General features: G+C 39.6%; 1 protein-coding gene across 5 annotated transcripts in view; it reads right to left on the bottom strand.

Annotated features, from left to right (window-relative positions):
• Positions 1–542: 542 nt before the first annotated feature.
• Positions 543–25,887, bottom strand: part of Mitf (transcription factor Mitf) — a 63,418-nt gene continuing 38,073 nt past the window's right edge. For 2 of the 5 annotated variants that reach the window (XM_066725190.1, XM_066725186.1), the window contains exons 4-7: positions 19,992–20,181; positions 14,577–14,652; positions 10,505–10,790; positions 543–6,055 (exon numbers count right to left, since the gene is read on the bottom strand). In XM_066725190.1, coding sequence (XP_066581287.1) covers positions 5,819–6,055; positions 10,505–10,790; positions 14,577–14,652; positions 19,992–20,181 — 789 coding nt within the window. In that variant the 3' untranslated portion in view covers positions 543–5,818. Of the gene's footprint in view, positions 6,056–8,634; positions 10,386–10,504; positions 10,791–14,576; positions 14,653–19,991; positions 20,182–25,887 lie in introns of those variants that run through there. The other 3 variants (XM_066725187.1, XM_066725188.1, XM_066725189.1) reach the window with 3 other exon arrangements.

Genomic DNA, 25,887 nt, shown 5'->3' with positions numbered 1-25,887 from the left:
CCCATCTAGCCCCGAGGTATTCGATTAGCGAAGGAGAGCCCCAGTATCAGCATGGACCAGTTCGACCCTTGGACTAACCTGACCAATGTCGAAACCGCCAGGGAAGCCTATTTCCGTCCGGCAGCACGGCAAATTGCATTTCCTTTTCGTGATCGCTCGTTACCGTTGAAAGAAGGGATTATGGCGCAAAAGCACAAATACAACTATGCCGAAAGATGAGCACCGCTAACAAAAACTCTAACGCTACGGTGGAGCCATCCCTTGCAATACAGAGAAAACTCTTCGTTTATTCTTGGTGCTCGAAATAATTTCCTTTCGTATTTTTATTATCCAATCGTCATTGTCAGTTTTTTGTATATATATGTATATATATATATATATATATATATATATATATAATTAGTGGTCACGTGATCCTATCAAGTTTTCGAATACAGAAGGAGTGGGCATAGCTTATAGTTAAAACTTATAATTAAGGAAGCAGACAAGGACTCTTGGTACTGGAAATAATGAAGAAAAAGACAATTGGTATTTTTTGTTTCTGTAACACCACTTTTTATCTTTCTTGGTCAGATGTTATCTCTCCGCGAAGGAGAAAGCACTCCGCTTGGTTCGCGTGCGATTCCTCGCGGATAATGAGAATAATTAAAATACATCATGTAACATATGTAATGAACTCTCGGTCTCCATACAACTTTCGTAATAAGAGTAATAATCGCACTGACAGTAATAATAATAATTATAATAATAGGTAACGACAGGTTTGATCATCAAAATATTGATGCAAGACAAGTTAAAATGATGGCGAGGGATCGTCATTGATGATGACGTCGATTCAGCAATAACAATGATAAAATATATCAATCATAACGTACGATATATAGATATGTTCCTTCATACGTTTAAGTCGACGATTAAACTAGAAAAAATATTGAATCGTGTTCGGGATGCACCAGTTCCAGTCTATTCTCGCACACTCTCAAACTGGCTATCGTAAAAACGCACACTCGCAATCTTTTATTATAAACTATTTGAAATATTTGTATGTACAGATAGATTCGCAATTATAAGATATTTACAATGAGGAACGTTGATGAAAATGATCGGCCTCATCTCTGATGAAACGCTGCGATAATTTAGACTTTTGACAAAATTATTCCATACTTATAAGTGTGTACAAAAGAGCATCGCAAAAATCAAGTGACTATTTTATAAATGTTATATTTTGTAATTCGGTAGTTTATGCATTTGCAGTGGATAATCGTGGTAAATTTTGAACTTTTCGCTGATAAAATGTGATAACAATTAGAAATTCTGTGAATAGAAACCAGTGAGAAAGAGAGGGGGGGGGGGGGGAGACATAGTTGTACGTGTGTAAAATAAAATTGCAAGCATCAAGTGGCAATTGTACGCCTTGTATTGCGATAGTACGACTTTGTGAAAGATTATCGCTACAATTGTTAGCCTTTTGGCGGTAAATTCTGTAGATTCTTGTAAAATGTCAGACTACGAGGAGAATGGGAAGACCAAGGTAAGCAAAACACGAGGAGAAAACGTTGGAGAAGCTGACGTTTATATCGCAACGCGTAAACCCCGCGTGTAGCTGTAAAATAGTTCAGAAAATATATTCGTTGTACGCTTTCTTTTAGCTCCCTGGGTGCTGTACTTATTGACTTATATAGGTATGCGTGTGTGTGTGATAGCAGGACGTACTTCACTCTTTATATGTGAGCAACTCACGTTTTGACGCACGCTGCGTGCATTTTTAGTGCGTTGCATTGGCCTATCGCGCTTATTACATCACTCTTGCAGTTTCACGAATCGAAAATTGAATGCCTTTCGTGTTCCCAAGATTTACCCCTCCCCCCCCCCCCCCCCGCACTCTCATTCTTTCACTACCTTGACACTCCACTTAGTTTTCGCTTTTCGAAATCCTCGCGACTATCGAAGTCTCGTACTTTTGTAAAATCAAATAAACAAAGGAAAAATTCCTAAAAACTATTCGCCATTCGCTCGATAAAAATTTGTCACTTTTAACATGAATATTACATTTTCTCACCACTCTTTTATAATTTACATTTCTATTTTTTGCCAGTTATTCGCGATTCGTTTACTATCGTATGTACGATTTGTCTTGAAACGTACGAGCACGCTCTTTGCGTGACACGCTTTTGGATCCGTTAAGTTTTCAGTTAACAACGGTAGTGTGTCAGATCAATAACAGTGTGCATTGAGAGTGAGTGGAGTCGGTTTGCCCGTGTGGTAGTGCACGAGTGAGCGTAACTTATTACAAGTGCGTGCTGGTACCCGTCCTCGCCCTCGTATGCCGCGATGTTTTATTAACGAGAAGGAGAAACCACGACGGGGCCAAATGCACGCTGACGCCGAAATGAGCTCTAATAAACCCGTTTGCACTACCAGTTTTCCAGCCATATTCGAACGACGCACGATTCTCCACTTAGGTTTGCTCAGCTTTTTAGAAACAAGACGCGCTACAACCTCAATTATCGCTCGCCTGTTAATTCCATCGGCAATTATCTGCTCACCCCCGAAACATAATTACAGTCTTCCGCTCGATAAACCTCGTAGATTCGATGTACAATGGCATCAATAAAATATTCAACAATTTACGGGAGAACGATGTATATTTATATGTATGTATGTATATATAGACTCTTCTGGAGATAAATATATACCGTACGCCGCGTGGTTTATTTAACAAGATAGTTGAGAGCTAAGGAAAAATATGGTTTATTTTCGTTGGTCAATCGCGTGCATCGAGTCCGCACGATTTACTTCTCGAACGATGATATATATATTACCGGACCTTTATCTTGTGTAACCTGTTATTATTCGGCAGCTTTCTTAACCGCAGGGCTTTCGAACCAATGACAGAAGGAGGAGAGAGAGAAATTTCACTGATATCGACCTTGCCCCGTCTAAATCCGGTATTTTTTGTCGATACGAAGCCGGTTTGCCTCCGCTGCGTAACGTGAAATTCGACAATGAGCAATAAAAAGTCGGTGACGTCAACGTCACAGCATAAAAATTTATCGACACGCATGCACTATATTACCGTCACTTTATTACACCCTATTATTGCTTTATTAACGAGCTATCCCACATGGTGCTTATTAATCATTTCTCGTCGATTGTTGTCAATACTTTCAATGAAAAATCCCACTGAACCGACTAGAATAAAGATTTCTTGATTCACATTATGATGGTTTTACAGAATTTCAGACGTTCCAATCAATTCTATAGTTTCGTCGAGTAATTTCTTTCATTTCGCTTGCATTCGTTATTTGTTTTATCCACGCTGCAATTTGGCACATGTTGCTTCGTGCTCTACGAGTGAAATATATTGTTGGATCACCAATTATCATAAGTATCTGCCCATAGGTATGTATGTATATAACCTACATCTCTGTACGCTACCTATAACACATCATTTAACAACATTACTCTATATTAAACAAAAATTGTCACATACACGTTAGAAGCAGCAATAACCTTAAGATAACTTATCAAGCATTTCAAGAATAGCTCACGACCCGCGCAAGTTTCATTTTCTCTCTTCGAATAAAAAATATATCTAAACCGCTTAAGAACTACCGCATCACCCTCCGAAATGGCGTCTAAGCTTGCAGATGCCACGTTTGGTTAACACACGGTGAATTTATAAACGTTACCTAGTAGACGCTAAGAAAGAAAAAAGAAAAATCTTAATATTCTCTTGGCTTTTCCTCTTCGTCAATTAATTTGATATGCATTGGAATTTGAGATATCGACTCATCTCGTTCCCCTCTTACAGCGACAATATGAATATATAACAGGTTTCAAAACGTTTCGCGTTTCGAAGTACCAACGAGTAAGAGCCAAGAGCGTCGTTGGACAAAAATAAGAGTCGCAAAGTGGCACGAGCGAGAGGCCTGCGCGACCAGGAGAACCAAGGCACGAATTGTACTTGGTGGAAAAGAATAATTATAAGAAAAACTCTTTCTTGTAGATCGAAGTTCGACGGCAATGCTCGCGCGTCTTGCCACTCCAAGACACAAAATCCACTTTGGAATCACTGGTTAACATCGCCTTTACGCATCCTAATGTATTATGACAGCTGAAACCGGAAGTATCGATTTTACACATGTCACTCGTCGTCACGCGTATCACAAATTACAGTATTGGACAGGTAAAAATAAGACTTGTCAGAATGTATCATAAAATATTGCCATCCGTTCTCCTCGGCTCTATCTCGTTCTCTCGTAATCACAATTTTGTGCTCGTAAGCACCAAATCGATGCTCGACGCATACGAAATATCAGACTTCCCGCCAAGGAAATTTAATACTCGATTTGCTCCCGTTTGCCTTAATCTATTCGGCTCACGATCCTTTTCATTAGATCTGTGATGGTGGCTGAAGGAGGCATGGAAGGAAAAAATATCTTGTATGACAATTGGCAAGGTGGGTCTGCTATATTGTTGTGAGAACTATCAAGCGTAAGTGGTACATGTTAGATGGTTATCTACGAGCTTGATATACTGGGGGAACGCGTTGACGAGAAAAGTGGGATTCGCATAACAATGGCCGTTATTAGTGTGTCGCCGAGATTGCATTGTCGAGCTCTGGATGGGGAATGCGTGCAGCCTTTGGTGGATTTGCTGATGACCAACGCTGGCAAAATACTGAGGGGCTCGATTATCGATCGACAGCAATTAAACAGCTTTCGTGTCCCTGTACATCCGTCCAAATCTTCCCTCGCCTTCTTCTTTCCGATATATTCACGCATAATACATACATACACACACATACACTGCACACACGCGCGTGAGCGCGTCCACGGAGCAGAATTGGGGCGTTTCGCGCGTTCCATCGATTTAACGGCCTGCCGTTCGAGGAAACGCGCTCTCCCGTCAGGATCCACCGGCCATGAACTCTCGCTTCCGCGAAAAGTTTCACATTGTCACTTGGAAACTACCGGGTCGAGTTGCTCGTGCGTCCAAATCACTTCCTCGCAAGAAGACACACAATAATCCGGTAAACAGAGCTCAGCGGAGTCTCCTGAAACTTGGATCAGCCGCAAAACTTTCGCTACATCCAATTTTCCGCGTCTTTTGTAGACCAGCAATCTGGATTCTCCTTAGGCACTTTTTCATTATACCTATATCAGATCCTCGATTCTCTTAATAATTCTATTTTCAATACTCTTGAGTAACTCCTTCCGCCTTCTCTTCAGCTCCTACAGCGTTTTAGCAAGGAATTCTGCTTTTCGACTGTCTTATCTATATATATATATATATATATATATACCTTCCTTCGTGATTCCCCTGATCAGCCAGTGGATTCTCCTATGAAATCACACTGTTCTCCAGCTATACGTTTCGATTCGACACGAGCTCCTTCGTCGAGGACCTTATCAAACCTGATCCGGTAATTGTACCTCAGGTTTATAGCTCGGTGGATCTCATAGATCTCGTTGATCATCGTTCGGACGTTCCAGAACATTCTTGAAGGATCCTGGTGGCCAGAGAGTACCCTGCATTGTTAATTCCGAATCTTCGAGTAGTCGAGATCCACGTGGTTGAATTGTATATATAACTATTGTACAATAAAGATGGATCTCTTTTATATAGCCAGAGATGAATCGAGTTCCGAACACCACCCCTTGTGGAGAGTCCTCATTGAGGAGGAAACGAACGTTGCGAGCGTTCCTCAGCTGAGATCCATGGAGGAAAGTGCAGCTCGTGGCGATCGATGACTGCTGCTGATCTTCTTCAAGGTGGACTCAAGAGTGGAAGGTGGTGAGTGGGGGGCCTCTGGCTACGCGACGATGTCCATGTCAGAGGATGAATTGGAGGTTGGTGCTAGGCTCCCGAGGGTGTCCTCGTCGTGCAAGACGTGGTGGCAGGGTGGTGCGGGTGGACTCAGGGGTGGCAGATGCGGCGAGGATAGCATCGGGTCTCCTCCGTGGACTGGCCCACTCCCGTCGTCCTCCATCAGATCCTCCAACTGAGACATGCTCAACGTCGTGGCTTCTTCGGCAACGAGATCCGGAATCTGCAAGAACACGTTTCAACCCACCATCAATTATTACCATTGAGATCGAAGCCAACCTCTCCCCTCAAAAGCAAGCTTTACACTAATATCACCCGATAACGCTACATTTTGCAAAGCTCTGCCAAAAGTTAATATCTGTTTGTACAATCGGTCTTAATTGGATCCCATGACTTTCCGTTTAAGCTCCTTTAATTGAATTTAATCTTCAGGTGTAACGAACGCTTTGGAACGAGAATCTAGATTCAATAGGCCCGCCTACCAGATGTAACTACTATCCATTCCAAGAACAAACTTTGGAGCTTGCAATCGATTCCCAAGTGAGAGCTTAAATCGAATGGAAGGTAAAATTCTGTGGTTTTTCGAAGATTCTACTCGAAAGCTCGCGAGGAAAAAGTAAACAGTTTTTAGAAACGGATTTATCGGTTTCTTAACAAGTTGTATATATATATATACGAGACGAAATGCTATATAGCGAAGAAATGTTAAAGACTAGAGGTTTGTGTTGTACGTATGAGATATACGTAATGCATGCACTAGAGCTCAGTATAATTATTATCGCTTTCCTGCACGAGGACAAATTTTGTACGTTTTGCTTTGCCAGGCAAGAAGGCTGGTTTTGCATTGGGAAATAAATATAAATAATGCACCGTTTAGAAGAATTTAAAAATCAGGCAATTAATTTCTCGTCGTCACCGGTCTTAAAACAGAAGCTGCACGCATAAATTAGCTTAACTAAGTGTTGTAATTTGGAGCACGTTCCTACGGAAGAAAATAAATTCAAATTCTTTCCTCGTTTTATTGGAGACTTTTAAGAGAGGAAAGAATCGAAGAGAATAAAATAAATACAGAGTACAAGTATATTAACAATTGTAAAGAATCCATGATACAATTATCTGATTATTAATTGATTAAATACAGTAGTCTGATATGTGTGTGTGTGTGTGTGTGTGCATGTTGAAGTTGAACAGCGAAGAAAGTGTGAATTAAGTGCGATGCTATCAGTGTTTAAAATTCTAACGCGAGGAAGTCTCTTGTCAGAGCACCGGGGCGAAACTTTATCTTTGATACAATAATTCAACTCGACCTGTCATCTTACACGTCATCTTAAGACACAACACGCTCCTTATCGCGACCGTGAAGGACTCGACTCGCTTTTCAAAAATGGAACGCGCAAAAATCATCGAAACGTATCAAGGAAAAAAGTGGAAGGCTATTCTTAAGATTTGTGTCGATACGTTTTAAGGAAAAACAAATGTCAATTGTATAAATAAACCATCTATCTATGTACATTGAAATTTACCTTCGGGCAATTACTATTTTTATCGAGCACTCCCAGCTATACTCCGTTCCACTGCCTTACCGTTATCAATTAGCGTTTTACTCGATTTTCGTCCAACCTTAATGCAAATCGAACGCCAAAGCTTCATTACGATTTATGCTAATTGCAAAATCAGACTTTAAATAGCCATTGACTGCGCTATAATTTTTTCGATAGACTCTCTTGTTTATTCTTTGTTGCTCGTTGCTTCTAATGTCCCCTTCCTCATTCGCGTCGAGGACGTTAAAGAGATCCTCTCGTCTTCTATTATTCGAGTCATTTAATGGATTAAATACGATCCGTTAATGAAAACTGTCCAACGATCGGATTTCATCCAGTAATTGCTTTATTATGCCTGTTTCGCTTTACTCTACCAGCGTTATTAAATATATGCTTAATGTTTCTCCAATTTCACAAAAATTCAACGAATATTAGTTCCGAAAATTTCCAGAAAGAAAGGATCATTCGTTCGACAGTTAAAAGGTTAAGAAAGTTGCGCTCGAAATGTGAGAGGAGCTCGATGGTTCTGAAGATTCGTGTGGCCAGAGTCCGATGTTACAGAAGCGGCTTCGGGAACTTCGTTATCGCAGTTTGAATTTCTAATCGTATCACGAAACCGCTTGTCAAGCTGCGAGTACGTGTGCATCCTTATCTGCGACAATAATTCAACGGTAAGTTTCGGTACCACCGAACGAGATATCCCTCGTCTCGTCAAGCCTCTTAAGAAATGGTTCACCAAATCGAGAAATATTCGTTACTGTCGTTATAAAAATTCTCCTTTCTACATACACACATACGCTTTAATATAGAATAAATTTTTGTATGGATAAAAATATCCCTCGTCTCGTCAAGCCTCTTGAGAAGCTATACTCATCATGTTGAGAAATATTCATTACTTCAGTTGTAAAAATCTTCCATTCTGAACACGCTTTGATATGGAATAAATCATTACGGATGAAAAGAAAAATTGTAACATCAGCTTCTGTATTTTATTTGTCATAAAGATATACATTATAATTATGTATATATGCAGGTGGCTTCGAACAATTTCCTTTTAATGCAGAAATATAATCTCTAGTGAATATTATAAATTCTTTGGTTAATTTTTTTAAATTTTGCTATGAAAATAAAAAACCCTCTCTTTTGCTCCCACCAAGGGGACGAGGCGAAACGACCAATGGTAACAATAAGGTCACGTACTCGAGGAAGCTGCGGCAAATGCTGAACTCAAGAAGCGTAGTAATCGACGAGCTCGGAAAAACTCTGTAATATTGTGAAGAGGGAGCACCGTGAAAAGATTCTACGTGCTTACAGAATTCATTTATATGATTTTTAGATCGAATGAACAAACAGCTTTTGTAAAGCCGTTTATACTGTGTAATAGAAGAAAAACTGTGCAAAATATGTTGTAGATTGTTTTGTAAGAGCGAGGTAGTTTTAAAATGTAAAGGAAAATGATATTTGAGATGGGAAACTCGTAATTTAGAGGTGGAAACTGATTTATATTATTTGGCTCTTCTTCAGAGTTCTGCGGATTTCTGAAATAACGTTATCGCGTGTACCTCGCAATTAATCGTAATCGCTTTCCACGTTTTCTCAAGGGAAAGGGGAGAGGGTGGGATGGAAAAGAAAGGGGAAAGGAAGGCCTTGCAGCGCGAGAGAACAAATGATATATAGCACCCAGCCGAGACTGACAGGAACGGCCTTCATCATCGCGAATCTTCCTATATACCGAATATAATTCCTTTTTTAAAATGCAGCTGTGGTGAAATGGCTGGAAAGCTTAATGGAAAACTGCGAAAATTCAATGATTCAATTTCTCAATAATTCCCCATAAAGCTCACTAGTACAATTTTTCATTCTCTACTGGAACGTTCCTTTCAACTCAAAGGTTCATCGAACTGATCCTCTTTTTATAAATAATAAATATTTTCAATCGGATAAACAGTTAAGCTTCTTCTTATATACGACTACATGAAAATGGCAAGATGTTAAGAGTCATTGGGGCAATTGAATATTTGGAGTTGTAATTTGCGAAGTAGGGTCGTGCGTGTACTACGTGTGTATGTGCACGTGTGTAGTCGAATTATTAGGTGGGAATGGGAAGGAAGAGAGAGGATAAGTGTGGAAGGAGAGGAACTCGGACTTCGGTCTGGCACATCGGCTTTAAGGAGCTTCCCAATTGACTGTGAGTTACATAACCGCAGATGTGAAGTTTGAACGAGACAGAAGAAGAGCATAAATGGCCCAGTGGCATATGTGCGCACTCGAATAAACGAGTAAACAAGCAAGCTCGATACGGTCTCCTAGGAACAGATGCATGGAATTATGAAATTGCCCGTTTATTCGGATCAAGGATCGCAATCGGTGCTCTATAGAGAGTTCAATTGCTGCGTTGAAATATCACCTAATGACATATTATTTATTGTCAAATTATTTACTCGCGTTTCACTCTATTGTAAACATAAATAATTCTGTTTATTAAATCAATCGAGAGAGTTTGTACTTGTAGGTGACGCATGAAAGAATTAAGATACACGAGTTTTATTGAAATATCTGCATTAACAAGATTTATCATTTCTCGTGCACGAATCCCTGTAGGAGAATTATTATTCTCATTTTCAAAGTAGAAATCTCTCCCACCACGTATATAACACTGTATGCAAATTAGTAATGCCACTCTGTTTACAGTGTGAAAATTTCACAAGCCACCACACGCGTAGCACCACCACAACACCGAAGAAATTGTCAACTTTGAAATAGTCTATTTTAATATTTATCAAATATTCATACATCTGATACGCCTTCATACATTTGAAAATCGCCTTCTACGCATATTGCCAGAGAATTTTCTGAATTTACATTACATCACCATGCTACTGATATCGCCAAATCGAATTCAAGTGAGCATTTTCCAGATAGTAAACAGATTTCGAGCAGTTCTGACAATAGGTCACAGGAGATAGATAATTTTGTTCAAAGATGGACAAATCGGTACCGAGCTTAAGCAAGCTGAAAAAATCAAGTGAGAAAGAATTATTTTCCATTTAAATGAAATAAGAGGACGAAAGTTATTTAATTAGAGGATAAAGTGGGATAGTTGAAACAAAGTAGAAAAGTTTGCAACTCACGTGTACCTTTCGATGATCGAGCTTACTCCTCGAGAAGGTATTAAGTACGGAGCCGGAAGTCGATGCCCAATTAAAGTCCGATACAGGAAGCCCGTGCGCTTTCGCTTGAAGCTCCAATTCCTGAACACGCAAAAGTAGCCTGCGATTCTGGTGCTCCAGCTGTTTATGCCTTACTTCGTTTTGCTTCATCCTCGTCAATTCGTTTTTCAGCAGTTTTATGTACTCCACTGAAGACTTCAGGATCGTTCCTTTGTTTGGCCGCACGTCCCTAACTATTTCGTAGTACCTGAATGTTGAAGAAAATACAAATATTATTTCTATTCATTACGAGACCAAAAATGAACTTGTATAAAAATATAGCCACAAGTATAAACGGAATCAGAGAAATTTACATTACACTGCAAAATTATTATATAAATAGACAGCAAGTGCAAAGAATGATACTCTTCTAACCATTGTCGAAAATGTATATAGGATATACTTAAGAAAAAGTTTCGAGTCTACTTGGATCAAAGAATTATATGAATACACAAACAGCAAATCTAACGAACAGTTCTCTTTACGCTTTATCAATTTTCAAGAATACATTAAAAAAGAAAAAAAAACTTCTAATTTTATTCCGATCAAAGAATTAAAGGCGTGTCAGGAAAATTACTCTGTTCTGTGTTAATCAAGAAGAGAAAAAAGAACAACGAGTGTAAAAAAGGCAAAAGGATAATTCGGAAACCCTGGCAAGTAAAATCGCAAAGAATTTTGCATAACAGAAAGAAATCGGTGCCGGCTTCGTCCCCTTTGAACACGCAATTTGTTGGCCGTCCTGAGAATTCCCGCGGCAAGAAACGTGATTCGACTCGGCGGAAAAATTCATGAGGATCTTTGCGAATACTCCTACTCCCTGTCCCTACTTCGAAAAGACTATGTAAGTAAGGCCAAGGAGACACGAGAAGCAGGGGAGGGGGGTGCACCGTTGTCGGTCCGATAAACCCGTTTCTCCGCCAAGAAGAAGGATCTTGCCTCTACGTTTGCTCCGATTGCACGCAAAAACCCATAAAGCTCGCAATATTTCCATGAAACCCTAATATATCTACCAATTTACTTCCTCTCCCCCCCCCCCCTCTCCCTTTCCTAACACTTTCAAGGATCTTCAATTTACACTAATCAACGTCTTTGCTTACGACCGGACGTCGAGTTTTTGCAACGTCAACTTTCATAATTGTTCTCCATTCGGATTTGAAAAATACTCCTCTGTATATAGTATATATGGCCTCGATAAACGTGGTAGTTTCCCTTTTACCAATCACCTTCGATATTACGTATCGGTTTTCGTGAACGCGATTCGTAACAACAAAAAATCACATTCATTTATCAGGCAAAACAATAGGCATTTTTTCACGTCGCTGTTTTTGACTTACGATGCAGTTTTTTTCCTTCATAGATTTGTCAACCAAAATCGCAGCTTTCCGCGCAACTGGAAATCCGAGAATGAGGTAGTATTCGTCATTTCTAACTCTTGGCATTTGTCCTTTGGGAGCCAGAGTCCTTTCCAAGCGAAATGACTCCGCTATATCCATACTTTTCTTATCTTTTTCGTCATTTTCAAACCTATTTTTCTTACTCTTAAATAAATAATCGTAGAGTTGCGTTAACTCTTAATAGCGGAAGTGTGGCCTGGAATTCGGAAATCTTGAATTTCATTCGAGTTCTCTCGTTTCTCGACACAATCGTATCGACGTTTGTAGAACCAACTGACTATATATGCAGGCACTCCAATAAGTATGAAGAATTCGTTTTGTTTCGGGATGTCAATGACCGCGACGTAAGAAAAAATGGAGACAAAGAAAAAATTATGCAAGGCTTTCGAAACTTGAGCGTGTTTGCGTAGTCTGATAGATAAAAAGAGATAGCAAGGCAGGCATAGGTTCGAGAAGTATATATACACAGATAGTAGAAGATTGGGAGGAAAAAAGAGAGATATACATATACATATATACACTCTCAGTAGTGCCTGCAGGCATATCTATGTTTATTTTACATGTATACTTGCACCCTAAACGGGTTGTAATTTAACAACACGTTTATCATGCACTTGATATCTGACTGACCATCTTAACGCGTTCCAAGTAATGCAATAGAACTCTGCACTCTAAAAAAAGACGCTTATCTTTAGTTTTATTTTTCTTAATTTTATATAATAATAATAAAGTTCAATCACAGCGAGAAAAGAAATTTATTATCATTTAAACGTTCCCTTAAATATTTTCCAAATATCTCTGCGTAATATCAAAACTCTCTTCAAGTTCCTCGCTGAGATTTGTTTGAATTCAAGTCATGTTAAAGTGGACCCTCTCGTCACTCTCCTTAAGTTATGTGGAAACCTGAATTCCAGAGGCAAGAAACTGTCATTGACCAACTAGTTAAAGTTCTCGAATATCAATGAGAGCGGAATTCAGGACTGATTAAAAAAGCAAATGCTGGTGAATTGAAAAATAGAAAATTAATGATTATACGAAGAAACTTGAAGTTAATTTCAAAGGTTACAGTATATGCATACTCTAAAAACGCTTTGTGAATATTAAAGAAAGGGATTGGCCACGCGAGGGTAGTTTTTAAAGTTGCATGGATCCTGGCACTGACAAATGGATCGAACGCTGGATTGATTAATGGACGATGGACCCGTAAATTCTTCCATGCAAACGTCCTTTCGTTAATGACACCCATGCAAGTACGAAACTTTGATAGATACATATTTGCGTGGATCATGCTCAAAAACGAAGCTCGCGCGCGCATCAGACTTTGGAAATCTAATCGATCTTTCCCGCCGGAAAATTCATTAATCAAAAATTACTGGAAATTCTGCTCGACGATAAATACACGTATATCGACGTGTATTTTCGACGAGAGAACGATAGAAGGAATTTCGAGGAGGGGAACATTTGGTATGCAGAAAACTTGACGAATTGGACTGGCTGATGAAATTTGCTATAGAAAACCGGAAGTGAGATGCCTTATTTATTAGTAATTAACGTTGGCCGGAAGCTTCGCGCAGATTCCTCGCCAAGAAAATGATTAATAAGAAATTGTACTGGAAAATCCTGTTCAACGATAGATATATACTACGTATACTGATATATATATATAGATTTTTCTTCAGGATGGAACGATAGAAAGAATTTTGAGGAGGGAAAAGTTTCGGTATGCAGAAAAGTTGACGAATCGGACTGCTGGTACGGGGTAATGGTGATTTTTGGTAGAAAAGCGGAAGTGAGATGCTTTATTCAGTGTATCGTGGCCTGGATTCGGTAGAGGAGAGGGAGAAAGGAGTCACGGAAGCTGTCAGGAAGATTCCTGGCCGATGAAACGATAACGGCGGTGCAGGCGGCAGAGTTGGCAAACCGCGTGTCGCAAAATTTTCGCGTTCCAGTTGGCCCGGCTCTTTGAGCGCTCTGCCACTTTTCGTTTGCATTTTCTTTCATCTGGAATAGCCCCGTACGAGGAGGAAGCGTCGCTCTTTGAAGGTGAAAAGGAGGAAAACAAAAAAGGAAGATGGAACGGACTAGACGAAGCCTTCGGGACTGGCAAAAGGAAGTGGAGGAATGGACTTCCGGTGAAAGCCTCTCGCCCTGAGTACCTGACCTGGACTAACTCGTCGTAAAGGGTCACGAACGGGAAATAATGGCCTGTGAGGGCTGCTGCTGCGTTCTGGGGGGGGGGGGGAGGGCGAGATGAAGGGGGGGGGGGGGGAAAGACGCTGAATAAAAGGAAAGAGTAGCTCGCCTGCAGGAAGGAATGAAAAAGAAGAAAACCATCGCCATCGTCGTCGTCGTCGTCGTCGTCGTCCTCGTTGTCGTCGTTGGCAATGGTGGTGGTGGTGTGGAACTACGTGAACAAGGAGATGAAGAGAAGAAGAGAGGGGAAAGGTGGAAAATGCAGGTGGAAATGGGAAACGGAGTTTAACGGAAGGGTGGAAAAGAAACAAGCAGTTAAGTGGACAGCTACACGAAGCATAGCAAGGAGGGAGGAGAGCGAGAGGGAAGGAAAATAAGAGAAAAAGAGAGGAAAATATTATACTCACGGGTCATTGGTCTTGGGCAGGAGGGTTCCCAGCTCCTTGATCCTGTCGTTGATGTTGAAACGTCGTCTTCGTTCAACTGAAAACGGAAATTATGGACATCAATCATAAAGCACACTTCGCACAAGCAATGCTAATTCATTTCTAATCGCGCGTCAATCAATTTCCAATCAGTAATTTAACTATACCCATTCGTGCATCCATCGAGATCTAACATTGCTCCTCTTCAATCTTATTCCAATTCATTATTGACCCAAGGAAATCCTTCCATTCGTCATATTAATTTACAAAATTCAACCTAATCATTTTTCCATTGATTTTCTAAACTTTTCTCGTTTATACTGCAGTATTATCGACGTCTGTGATTTGTCGATCTATTGATATAATCGGACCCGTTTTATTAATTTCCAAAGATCCACCTTAATAATTTTTCAAGGATTTTCTACATTTCTTATTTATATTAAACGTTTGCGAGTTCCTCGCCACGTGTGTTGAAAAAATCAAACTCGTTCCGTTAATTTACCAACATTCACACTAATCACTGGACAATAAATTTGCTAAACATTTAATTTATACGCGTTAAACGTAACGCTTACGAGTAGCCATAGCGGGCACAGCGATATTTTTGAAGAATTAATTGAATCTCGTGAAATTGGAGGAGCTGAATTTTCAGGGAGCAATGTGATAAGATGGGCGTGAGTGTACTAGTTTTAGGTATTAATCCCTGGAAGGCTATCGAATAGCCAAAATGCTTGGACATTCCACGTGCTGCGAAAAGTAAATCGACCTGCTGGGAAAACGAATACCGTCGGTGTCGTCCTTCCTTCCGACGTATTCCACCGAGAGCATATTCCGTTCCTTTAGAAAGGACTGCAAACATGATTGCACAATTCTCAAGGTAACTCGAAGAGCCTCGTTGGCACGTGACCCCGATTTCGATCGATTATTCCGGCCAGGTATCTCCAATACATATGAGAGGTCAAGCCTTTTTAAGAAAACCCTCCCCCTCTTCCCTTTATCGTCACTTCCACACACAGCGATTAATTCTCTCCCATATATATACGTACAGTACACCTATATGCATATAGCTACACGTTTATCCTGCTAAAAGTCACACTCGACTCTCATCCATTCCGCTAAAAAAACAGTTCACCATCAGTTCTTCCATCTCCCTCCATGACGTCACTATCAACCTTTCCCACAACTATAATATGTACGTAACCTTGGTGGGCACTTCATTAAGAACGCCAAATTGCAATGAGAATTAACAAACTAATACAAGGATCTTCTTCGCCAAACAGAAATCATTAAAGAAACGCAAGAAAGGAAGATTTTATTATTATTATACTTATTAGTATAAAACGAACGGTCAAAGCAGTTTATAAATCCTCTTGAAAGCTGTGGATAAATAAGACTTTTGTTTTCGATCGAAATAATCAGTGGATCATTCGTCAAATTTTGTCTATGTGGAGAAATAAATAAGAAAAAAAAAGGGTCGAATTAAATACTTATATACGTATAGCAGCATATCTGTTGACCCAAATTCGATAAGTCGATTAACAAGGTGTTATCGGATATTCCAGCTATCTGTGTTATCTACGCGTGTACATCAGGTTGCGCGTAATTAAAACAAGAAGCACGCGCGATTCCTTCGGAAATCGAAGTTTACACCGCGATCGATGACGAAATACAATTAATGAGTCAGCAAAGTGAAAGTGAATAAGCATAATTGAGGACAATTTTGTAGAATTTTTTCTCGTTGCATGATAATTGAAACGTGGCGTTTGCCACAGGTGCAGGAGGTACTCGCCTATATACACACACACACACATATATATATATACTAGGGGAATAACGATCGAGTCGTTCATCATTGAAGGAAGCAATCGTTATTAGGGTTGTGGGAGAAAAAAACTTTAGTTATCACGACAAAACGAGTAAAATTGTCAAGTGTTATATAGCACGAAGTATGACGAAACGTTAGAGCGAGTTGGAAGGCGCGCTTAAAGCTTGATTTCTGTTATTTGACAAATTAGATAGTACGACGATACTTAATTGACAACAATTAACATGATCGAGCGATACCTGCGACCGACGTGCTTTCGACAAGGACGATAAGCTGCTCGGAGCAGTTGGTAATATTGCCCCGAAGCTTCATCGTGTTTGTTTGTTGCCTCAACTAATTAAATGATCCTCAGAGCCATAGGCCAATCGATGACGATACGAGTAACAAAACTGTATCGATGGGAAATTATCATTCGAGTGGAATGAGAAAAATCATTAGAAAAATCTCGGTAATCGAGGTAGGAATATATTATATGAATAATAAGGGTGAGATAAATTGATTCGATTCGTTGGACCAAAGGTCGAAAACTAGCGTGGCCTTGCAAACCCGTTTATCATTTCGTTAACCATTTGGCGATTTTCTAGCTAAAATTAATTTACATTGACACACGAAACGCTTAATCGATATTGGTTTAATATTAATTATCAAATAACCCGTACAATTTACCGATTAAATTGTAATATCGACGAGATGCGTAATGATGTTGGCTCAACCGTTTATCGGATATCGTCTATAAACAAATACAGCGGATCTCTACAGTAAACAAATAAAGCTTTTACAACAAATTGATCCTAGTAGCTCGTATAAATTTTTTTATGCCAAGCATTTCACTCTTTTTGTCAAGCTGCTATCCTAATCTTTACAACGCGATTGGAGAAGTTCAATAATATTTCAGAAATAAATATTGATAGCTTACTGTTTATTTCTTTTACACAAGATATTGACTCTTGCGTAATTGCCACTAAGAATTCTGATAGCCATCGCTCGAATCTCATAAGTATAATCCTATAAGAGATAACGAAGCTATTGCGATAATTCGTTATAAAACTGTAATTCCAGAATCATGCGTGTATATATATTTATGAATTAGACATTATAGAAAGATTTTCTCTTTAAATAAAAAAATCGATCGTTGTAAATTAATACTCTCTTATGCATATTACGATTATTCAAGACGAATCGTATCGGGGATGAGGCAATTCATTAGATAATTAAGACACACTGGGATTTCGATAAAAGTATCTTGGTAAAATAAAATTTGAGAGTGAGGGTGGTAGATATGATGCGTTTGAAATTGGTAATCGTAAAATCAGGTTTTCGAGTGTTCGCAAACTTTGAACAAGAGAGGGGATAAGCAAAAGATGGAAAATTTCAAACAAAAAGAGAATGGAGGGATCGTAACCCCTGGATAGGAAATAAAGGGATAATAAGGGGGATGAAGGGGATTTTATATGAAGGAAAATGATTTGCGAGATAGCGAAGTGGGAGGAGGGGAGGGGGAGGTGAAGATATAGACAGAAAACTTAGGTGGGTCCCGTTAATTAGATCAGCAGGGGAAAGGGTTGCAGAAATTGCGGGGGAGGTCAGTAAAGCTATAAGGGGAAACGGAGTAGGCGCAATTTAGTGGGGAGAGTCTGTAAAAAGTGAAGGAGGGCGGGGGGAGGGGATGCATGGATAGGGTGAACGGAAACTAAGCGAGAAAAGTGGAGTGGGGAATCGGAGGAATCCGATTGCGTTAAGAGAATTCGCGAATCCGTGCTTTTCACTCGGGATCAAGAATCTTGGCTGCCTAACCGAAGTAGACGGATCTCATCAATCAGAAAGTCCCTCGCGCGCTTGGAGAAGAAATTATCCAGGACGCGAACATCGCTCCAGCCAACTGTTTTACCAGCTGACTTGATAAAGCGTCTCTGCTGGAACACCGAAGCGGAACGATAAGCGACGCCGGCCCAACTTTACAAACCGCAACGTTAATCCTAAATTACGCAAAACACTCATCGACCATTAGTTGGATAAATTTTCAATAACGCGTCGGCCTTGGCGAGTTAATCGCGAAACTCGACTGACAATTGCAGGCTGTGATATAAAAAAATGGGAAAAAGAGAGAGAGAGAGAGGAAGATAAAAAGCGTGGGGTCCAGTGTTTAGAATGTTTACAGGAAGAGAGTTTTTGAAAAAGCGACTAATTCGAATTCGTAGTGGGACGCTATGGCTGGGGTGCCACGTGCGCCAGCCAGCAGGAAGAGAAAAATGAAAGGCGAGTTGAAAAATCTGTTCACGTATGCGCATGGGTCACGTGTAAAAAACGTGGGTGCGTTCGTTCTCGATAAGCTCGCCTTTTATTTTCTCCATGCCAGCCGTATCTGGGGTGTCTCGCGTGCATGCTGCATCCAACCAACGGCCCAAATGCCCCGGGCCAATAAGAACCTTGAAAAGAAAAGAACCAACGGGATTGGTCCAACAGAACGATGCAGATGTTTTCATGGATTTACTGTTTCATTTTCCACGCTCGTAGCACACTCATTACTTTCCTATTCTCACCTAAAATTGATCCAATTTTTCTTCTCTCCATTTGTCTATTTGTCTTCTCTTAATAACTCCCTTTTCTCTTATTTCCCAGCAGCCTTCACATCCGCGACCCTCTATCGTTTCTTTCGACTAAAAAGAATATCAATAACGAGAACTCTAATAACAATTTTAATCTTTCCCATTTGTCCTGCACAAATAAAATCGCTATTAACGTCCTTTTTTTCTTCTCCTTCCTGTCACATAAATCGAGGACAATGAGTCTCTAACTGTGCTCCACAATTCGAAAGGAATTCTAGCTACTAGAAAGCAAATAGAATCTAAGGGCGAGTATATCTAGCAAGATTTCAGGACGCGTTCGATTGAACAATCGAAGGTAAAATCTCCAAGTGGATCGGCAGAGATAATTATTCGGCTCGCTATTCTTGGCCTTTGCCATGACTCCCGATGATATCATCGTCCTGCTGATATTATTTATCGATCGACTGGAGCTCGTCAGAATTGGGTTACAGTCTCTCAATATTTAGACAGCAATGGGCCAATTCTCGATGCGTCGCTATAAAGAGAGATAAATAAGCTGCTTGTACACCTTGTATTACGAACACTTTCTATTCTTATTCAAATTCTTCACAGCGTTTCTCGCATCGGTGACTAGTTAGTTATACGCGACGATCCACGCTCGTAGCTTCTGTAACTCGTATACCCCTGACAATCAGCAATCAAGCAAAACGGAAACATTGATATTTTTACGAGGTTGAAACACACGTGTACCAACAAACCAGGTAAAGTTATGCTGTATAATAAATCTGTCCACGCAATAACTAGTAAATTGTCAGTCACTCGAGTTACATTTTTTTCTACGCTCTAAAACGTCGAGCATTGCCAATTTTCCTGTCCCATGACTGGTTCCCCTTCGATGGAAGCGGATTAGCGCGACGAATTGAAAATTTAGTTTGCCATTTTAGCTCGACGCATTAATGATTGGAATTACTGGAAAAGGAAACGATTCAATGATAATATGCTATATATATACATATATAAACTTACTCATATTGTGATTGTCTTTTTTCTGCCTGTCTTTGGCCAGAGCATGAATTTGGGCCTCCGTCAGCAAAAGGGGCTCCGGTTTAATTTGCAGATCCGTCAGATCCGTGAGTCCTTCGGCTTGTCCGTCCTTCAGTCCATCTCCCAGGGATCCAGCCTCGAACGACAAAATATCGTCTAGGAGATCCTCTGCCTGAAATTCCAGTGATCAATTATTTACGATACTCGTCCTTTGAAGATCGGCGTTAATTCTTGATTTTTATTTTGCTTCGTGCCATTTAATATTTTTCCTGATAATTATGAGAGACTGTTTTAGACGGAAGAGCTTAAAGCCTGATGGCGAATCAATCGAGGATGCTGAAATTTAGAACGGTCGAGGAAGAATTCATCAAAGTTATTGGCGCGTTATTAAACTTTGATTTGACAGTGCAGTCACTGAAATTTATCGCAACGAGTTTGGTGAGAATGACGCTGATGCATTGGAAAGGGGACTAGAGAGGGGCGGGGGGGGGGGGGGGGGGGGTCATTAAATTACAATGTGTAGGGGATGGTATAAAGAGGGAAGGTGGAGAATGTAGGGAGTAGAAGGGGGCGAGTGTGTGGAGAGAGAAGGACAAAAATTAATCATTACTTGACTGATCCAAGAGGGTCTACTAAATTTCATCTCTTCGATGGAATTACCCCACCGTCTTCCTAAAATTGCACGCTCCCGCCTGGTCATTTGAAAAATATCGGCCTACTAATACTACTCGCCAATATTGGCCTTTCCTTGGAAAATCGCTTTCTGCATGATTTAAGACTCGGTGCGAGTAGCGGTGCGCAAAAGCATTCCACATCAGTCAAAGTAAATAATAAATATAAAAACGCTTGAAACATTTATTCCCCTAATATTTATAGGTCAACCACCCCCTGAAAAATTAATCCACTATTACGAGAAGAAACTTTGCATTTTCAGCAAAGAAAGAAACATTTGTTCACACATACACGGTGAGAATCATTTGACGCAATGAAATGCAACTTTTCGATTGAATATTTCTGCAATTTTTCCAAGATTGCAAGTCATTTTTGTATACTATTTCAGTAATAAAGCAGCACTTTTGCACAGTTGAATTAAACCGTGCAGGAAGCAACGCGGTGAGAAGTGATAATATCGTACGTTAAATAAAGATCTATCGTGTCACGTAAATAATTACGATTCTCCAGAAAAAAAAAACACATGTTCATTGAACGAGGACTGATTAAGACAAAAGAAAAATGTTAAACTGCGCCTCGCACCCTCAAAAATAAAAAACGAAAGTGAGATGAAAAATTAATTCTTCCTTATACATATAAACATACAAAATTAAAATCCCCCCCTCCCCCCCCGAAAAGAAAGCCAGTACAACAATCGAAATTTGTTACTACTCAAAGTGACAAAAAATTAGCCTAATAAAATTCTATCATCGAGAGGAGACATCGCGGCAGATTAATTGACTGGTCGATAAGAAGAATGTTATAATTTGATCAGCGGAAAATTCCAGATTAAAGTACAAAAGCCGCAGCTATTATTTGTCGATGAAAAATGAATCACGATTGGGTTGTGATCGACAATGGCGTTGACTCACTCTCTCTCTCTTTCTCTCTCACACACACACACAAGCATACATATATATACACATACGCTCTCTCTAACCCCCTTTATATCTCACTTTATCATTTGTCTCTCTCCACTTAGCTCGCTCACTCGCACTGGATGTCTCTAGGCTGATAGTAGTCAAGCTGGCAAGCAAACGTATACACGCTTTTGTTACGTAAACATTACGTAAACAATAATAAGCGGCGCGGCAGCCTGACCGTGGAACAACGTTTCGATGCCGGCTGGCACCACCGTGCCGTCGTCGGTAGATGAATTGAGTTACTGCCGAGGCAGCACCACACCAATGCCTCTTTGATGTCAACGAGGAAGATGGGAGAGAGAGAGAATCGAAACCTGCATGCACAGAGCTTGCAATAATTGCAGATATAACGGGCCCTGCTCGTCTAAAGTACATAGCTGCATTAGTCCGTAAAGCGATTTCCAGCTAGTGTTCTCCAACTACACGAATGACAATGACCAGGAATTGTGTCGACAGTCCAGAGCAACCAATCGAAGGGCCTAAACCAACGAAGCTGCTATATCTTCCCTCGTAACTCACACAGGATCCGATTTGTCACGACAATTTATTAGTTTGATTATGCTGACCGAGGCATCTCGAAAATTGCCGCAGACCCTTTATTAATAAACACATCAGGTAGAATTTTCCAGCGATATACTGCAATCGTATCGATCGATTGCCATGGAATAGCAAAAATAATACCTAGTGGTGAATAATTTTGCTATATATATGCTCGTTGTTGAATAGCTGCTAATTTATAAAATTAATCGACGATAAAATTTCGTTTATCGCAACGTCGTCCTTGTGTAACTATGTTGCATGGTTATCCGAGAGTAAAAAACGAATTACAACGACAAATAGTGCATTTGCAGCCGGTGACTAAATCGGCTTTAATTTTCAGGCTAGAATACAACGCTAACTGTAATGGTATAGGAATGCACGGTATATCAAGCTTATTCCATTGTTTCGTGGATAGAAATTTGTTGGAAATTTCTATGGTTTTCCCCATGTAACTTGTCGGCATTGTACACATACCGGTTCCTGCGGAAAGTTTCTAATTGTTCATGGAATTAGGAGATAGTAAATATTTCGGTTAGCCTGCACATACGAATCGTGAAACATCGAGTACTTGATACGTATGTGTATATGTCAACACATCAAAAATACAAATAACAGTTAATGCAGGCTTTTCGACGTTATCGAGTATCACGAATCGTTTCATCCACGTGGAGCAGAACCGAGTGAAGATTAGTTTTGTCGATTCTTTCAGAGGATAAAACGTAATCGAAATAAGTTGTTCGTATTATTAGAAAAATACTGGGCTTGCGAGTGGAGGATATAATTATTGGAAAAAGTGTTTATGTATAATATTTTTATGAGCATAAAGACGAACGTTTCTAATTGTTCATGTAATTAAAGAGCAATAAATAATTCAATTATCCTGATGCATACGAATCGCGAAACGTTCGAGCGTTTGATATACATACATGCGTATATGTCAAGGCGTTAAAATTACAACCAGCATCTAATGCAAGGTTTTCAGTGTTATCAAGTATCACGAATCGTTTTCATCCACGTGGAGCAGAACGAAACAAAGATTAGCTTGGCAGATGTTTAAAAGGAAAAAAAATAGAACCAAATGTTCCCGATGGCGTTAGAAATACACTAATTATCAAAAAAAAAAAAAAAAAAAGGTGTTCAAAACGGAATAATTTTGCGAATTCAAAGAGAAACGTTTGTTTCTGATGGATCAATGCAAAGAAACGTCAGCGTTTGTTCCGCAGACCGGTAATTGCCGCGAGCCCGTTCATCGCGTTAATTATCCATTCTGGATAGATCTCACGCGCAGCGATAACGATACCATCTTAAATACCCCTCGCGATATTAGATCCGATTTGGCCGGCACCGACGACGTTCGCCAATAAAGGAACAAGCCAAACTATCGAGTCCCGCTTCCAAACGGCCAACGAAAATCTTCCTCTCGACGATCTCCGTCGTTACGTCAAGATCCTCCAGGCTGACAAAAAATCCACCGGAACTCAAAGGGAGAAAAAAGAGAAAAATGGCGCTTGCTCATTAAATAACATTGAAAGCGAAGACCATGTGTTGCTATTCTCACAGACCATCGCTAAAAATGCCTCGCCTTTCATGAACGCATTCTGCTTGAAACAGCCTTGAAAAAAATACACATATATAGTATACCTGAAATAATTTGTCCTGCTCATATAGCATTACTGACGTCGCAACGTGTCGCATCGTTTGCTACAACCAAGTGCGAGCTCACGTTTCTTTTCCAATTAATTCTCCTTTTCTTTCCTGCACTCCTAAGATCCTATATATATATATATATATGTATATAGGCTCTTGTGTGCGTTTCCGCTTGGGCATTTTACCCCTTTATCAAATATTCCCGAAGAATTGGAATTTTTTCAAAGGGTTAAATTAATTGGTAGAGAGAAATTGGTTTATATCGGAGCAACAGTTAATTTTAGGCAAGTGGTTGGTAAGTTGCGCTGAACGCGTGCACAAATGGAATAATAAATGAATGATAATTTTGTGGGAATAATTTGTAAATGCCAAACTTGTAGGAATCACACAACCGTTAAGGCTGAAGCGAAAACTACAGTGCCAGGATACAATTGCGCAACCGACGAACATTATAATTGCATATAATTAACAACCGCGAGCACGCCAGATAATGTCAGAAATAACAACTTTAATTAATTCTCTCTAATCCTTAGAAGTATCCGATTCTACGTAAATCTGCGGTGTTATGCGTGAGATGCCTTTCTTCCGAAGCGTTATATCGATTCGTACGATTAATTTGTTTAGGAACGAATATGGGGATCATCGCGATGAGGCAGATATATATAAATGTATGCAAATGAAACTCGAGAGAATAGGAAATATATATATATATATATATAGAAATTGCTTGATGAAGGCACGGAAAAAATAGAAGCGAAGCGTTAATATGGCAAAACGTATCTACAATTACATTATCAGCAGTTATCACCGTCTTGAAATATTATCTGACAAATAGCCTAATACGCGCGTATCTAACGCACGAGCAATATATATTTGGTTCGGCATAAATTGGCGCTTTGCGTTAAAAGGTTCGTTCCGGACTGTAATGAACACTAAAATGCTCCTTCTCTATATTCTCGTTTAGCGACGCTTTGCGAAAACAGACGTTATCCACGCGTTCTTAAATAGATAAATTGAAAAAGTCATGCACGGCTTATAATTTCGTTATGCAAATTTATACGCGACAAGCACTTATAACCTGCAGTTATTATTAGTATGCATTGTCAATTGCGCATAGTTCAAATTAATTAAAACGCCTCTGCTTGGAGACACGCCCGATAAAGATTAATCATTCAATTACCATTTCATTCGAAAGCTGCCCATACATAAACTTAGCATAATTTTCCTATTTGTATACCTATACCCTATAAACGAAACAAAAACTATTCTTTTATTTCCCATCGTAATAAATTGCTCGATTTTAATCATAAGCAGTATCGTGCATCCTTTCGCACGATTGTCGATGGTATTTTATGAATTTTTCTAAATAAATATCTCTTCCAGATGGTCAATTTTCAAAAGGAACCACAAAAATAGTGCAGTCACGATGTAAACAATACTTATCGCGGAAGGTTTTATTTTCAGGCCACGTGGTAAGAGTGTCGTTTACAAAAGGGACGTCGCTGTGACATAGTACAGTGATATTACGAAGCCCTGTTTTTGTATTCACGCCTCCCAGTCTACGTCAGAGTCATGGATTTATTAGCCAAACGTAATTACGAGCTTCCTTCCGAAGTCCATTAAAAATTAAGTTACGTTAAAAAATGGATAAATGCAAATCAGGTACGCGTATCAACATTTTCAACTACTGTATACATATATACATGTATAGTTTAATATATATCATATATTTCTTCAAAATATTAATCGATACGATATCTGTTCGTTCCATCGAATCGATTCATCGAGGCACAAAGACAGCCTTCCTAAAATATAATTGTGTTCCACGCCATATCAATCGAGAGCTAGATACACTATAATTAAGCGTTAACACTTCACTCAAAATGATTAATTCATTTCTTAAACGATGATCCAATCAAGATCGAAGCATTCTTTATATCGTGTTCATAGTCGCTGGTAATAATAGATATGCTTTATATTTCCCAAGATTTGAATTTTCTTGAATAAACATGAATACACTTACGTGATCGAAGGTAGTGGGGAGTACAGTAGGGTGT

This window comes from Prorops nasuta, unplaced genomic scaffold (assembly GCF_024137725.1).
Source record: "Prorops nasuta isolate Cenicafe-Biocafe unplaced genomic scaffold, Cenicafe_Pnas_1.2 PNAS00004, whole genome shotgun sequence".
NCBI classification, from domain to species: Eukaryota; Metazoa; Arthropoda; class Insecta; order Hymenoptera; family Bethylidae; genus Prorops; species Prorops nasuta.
Note: the sequence above shows the minus strand (reverse complement) of the source record. Positions and strands in the feature narration are given on the sequence as shown.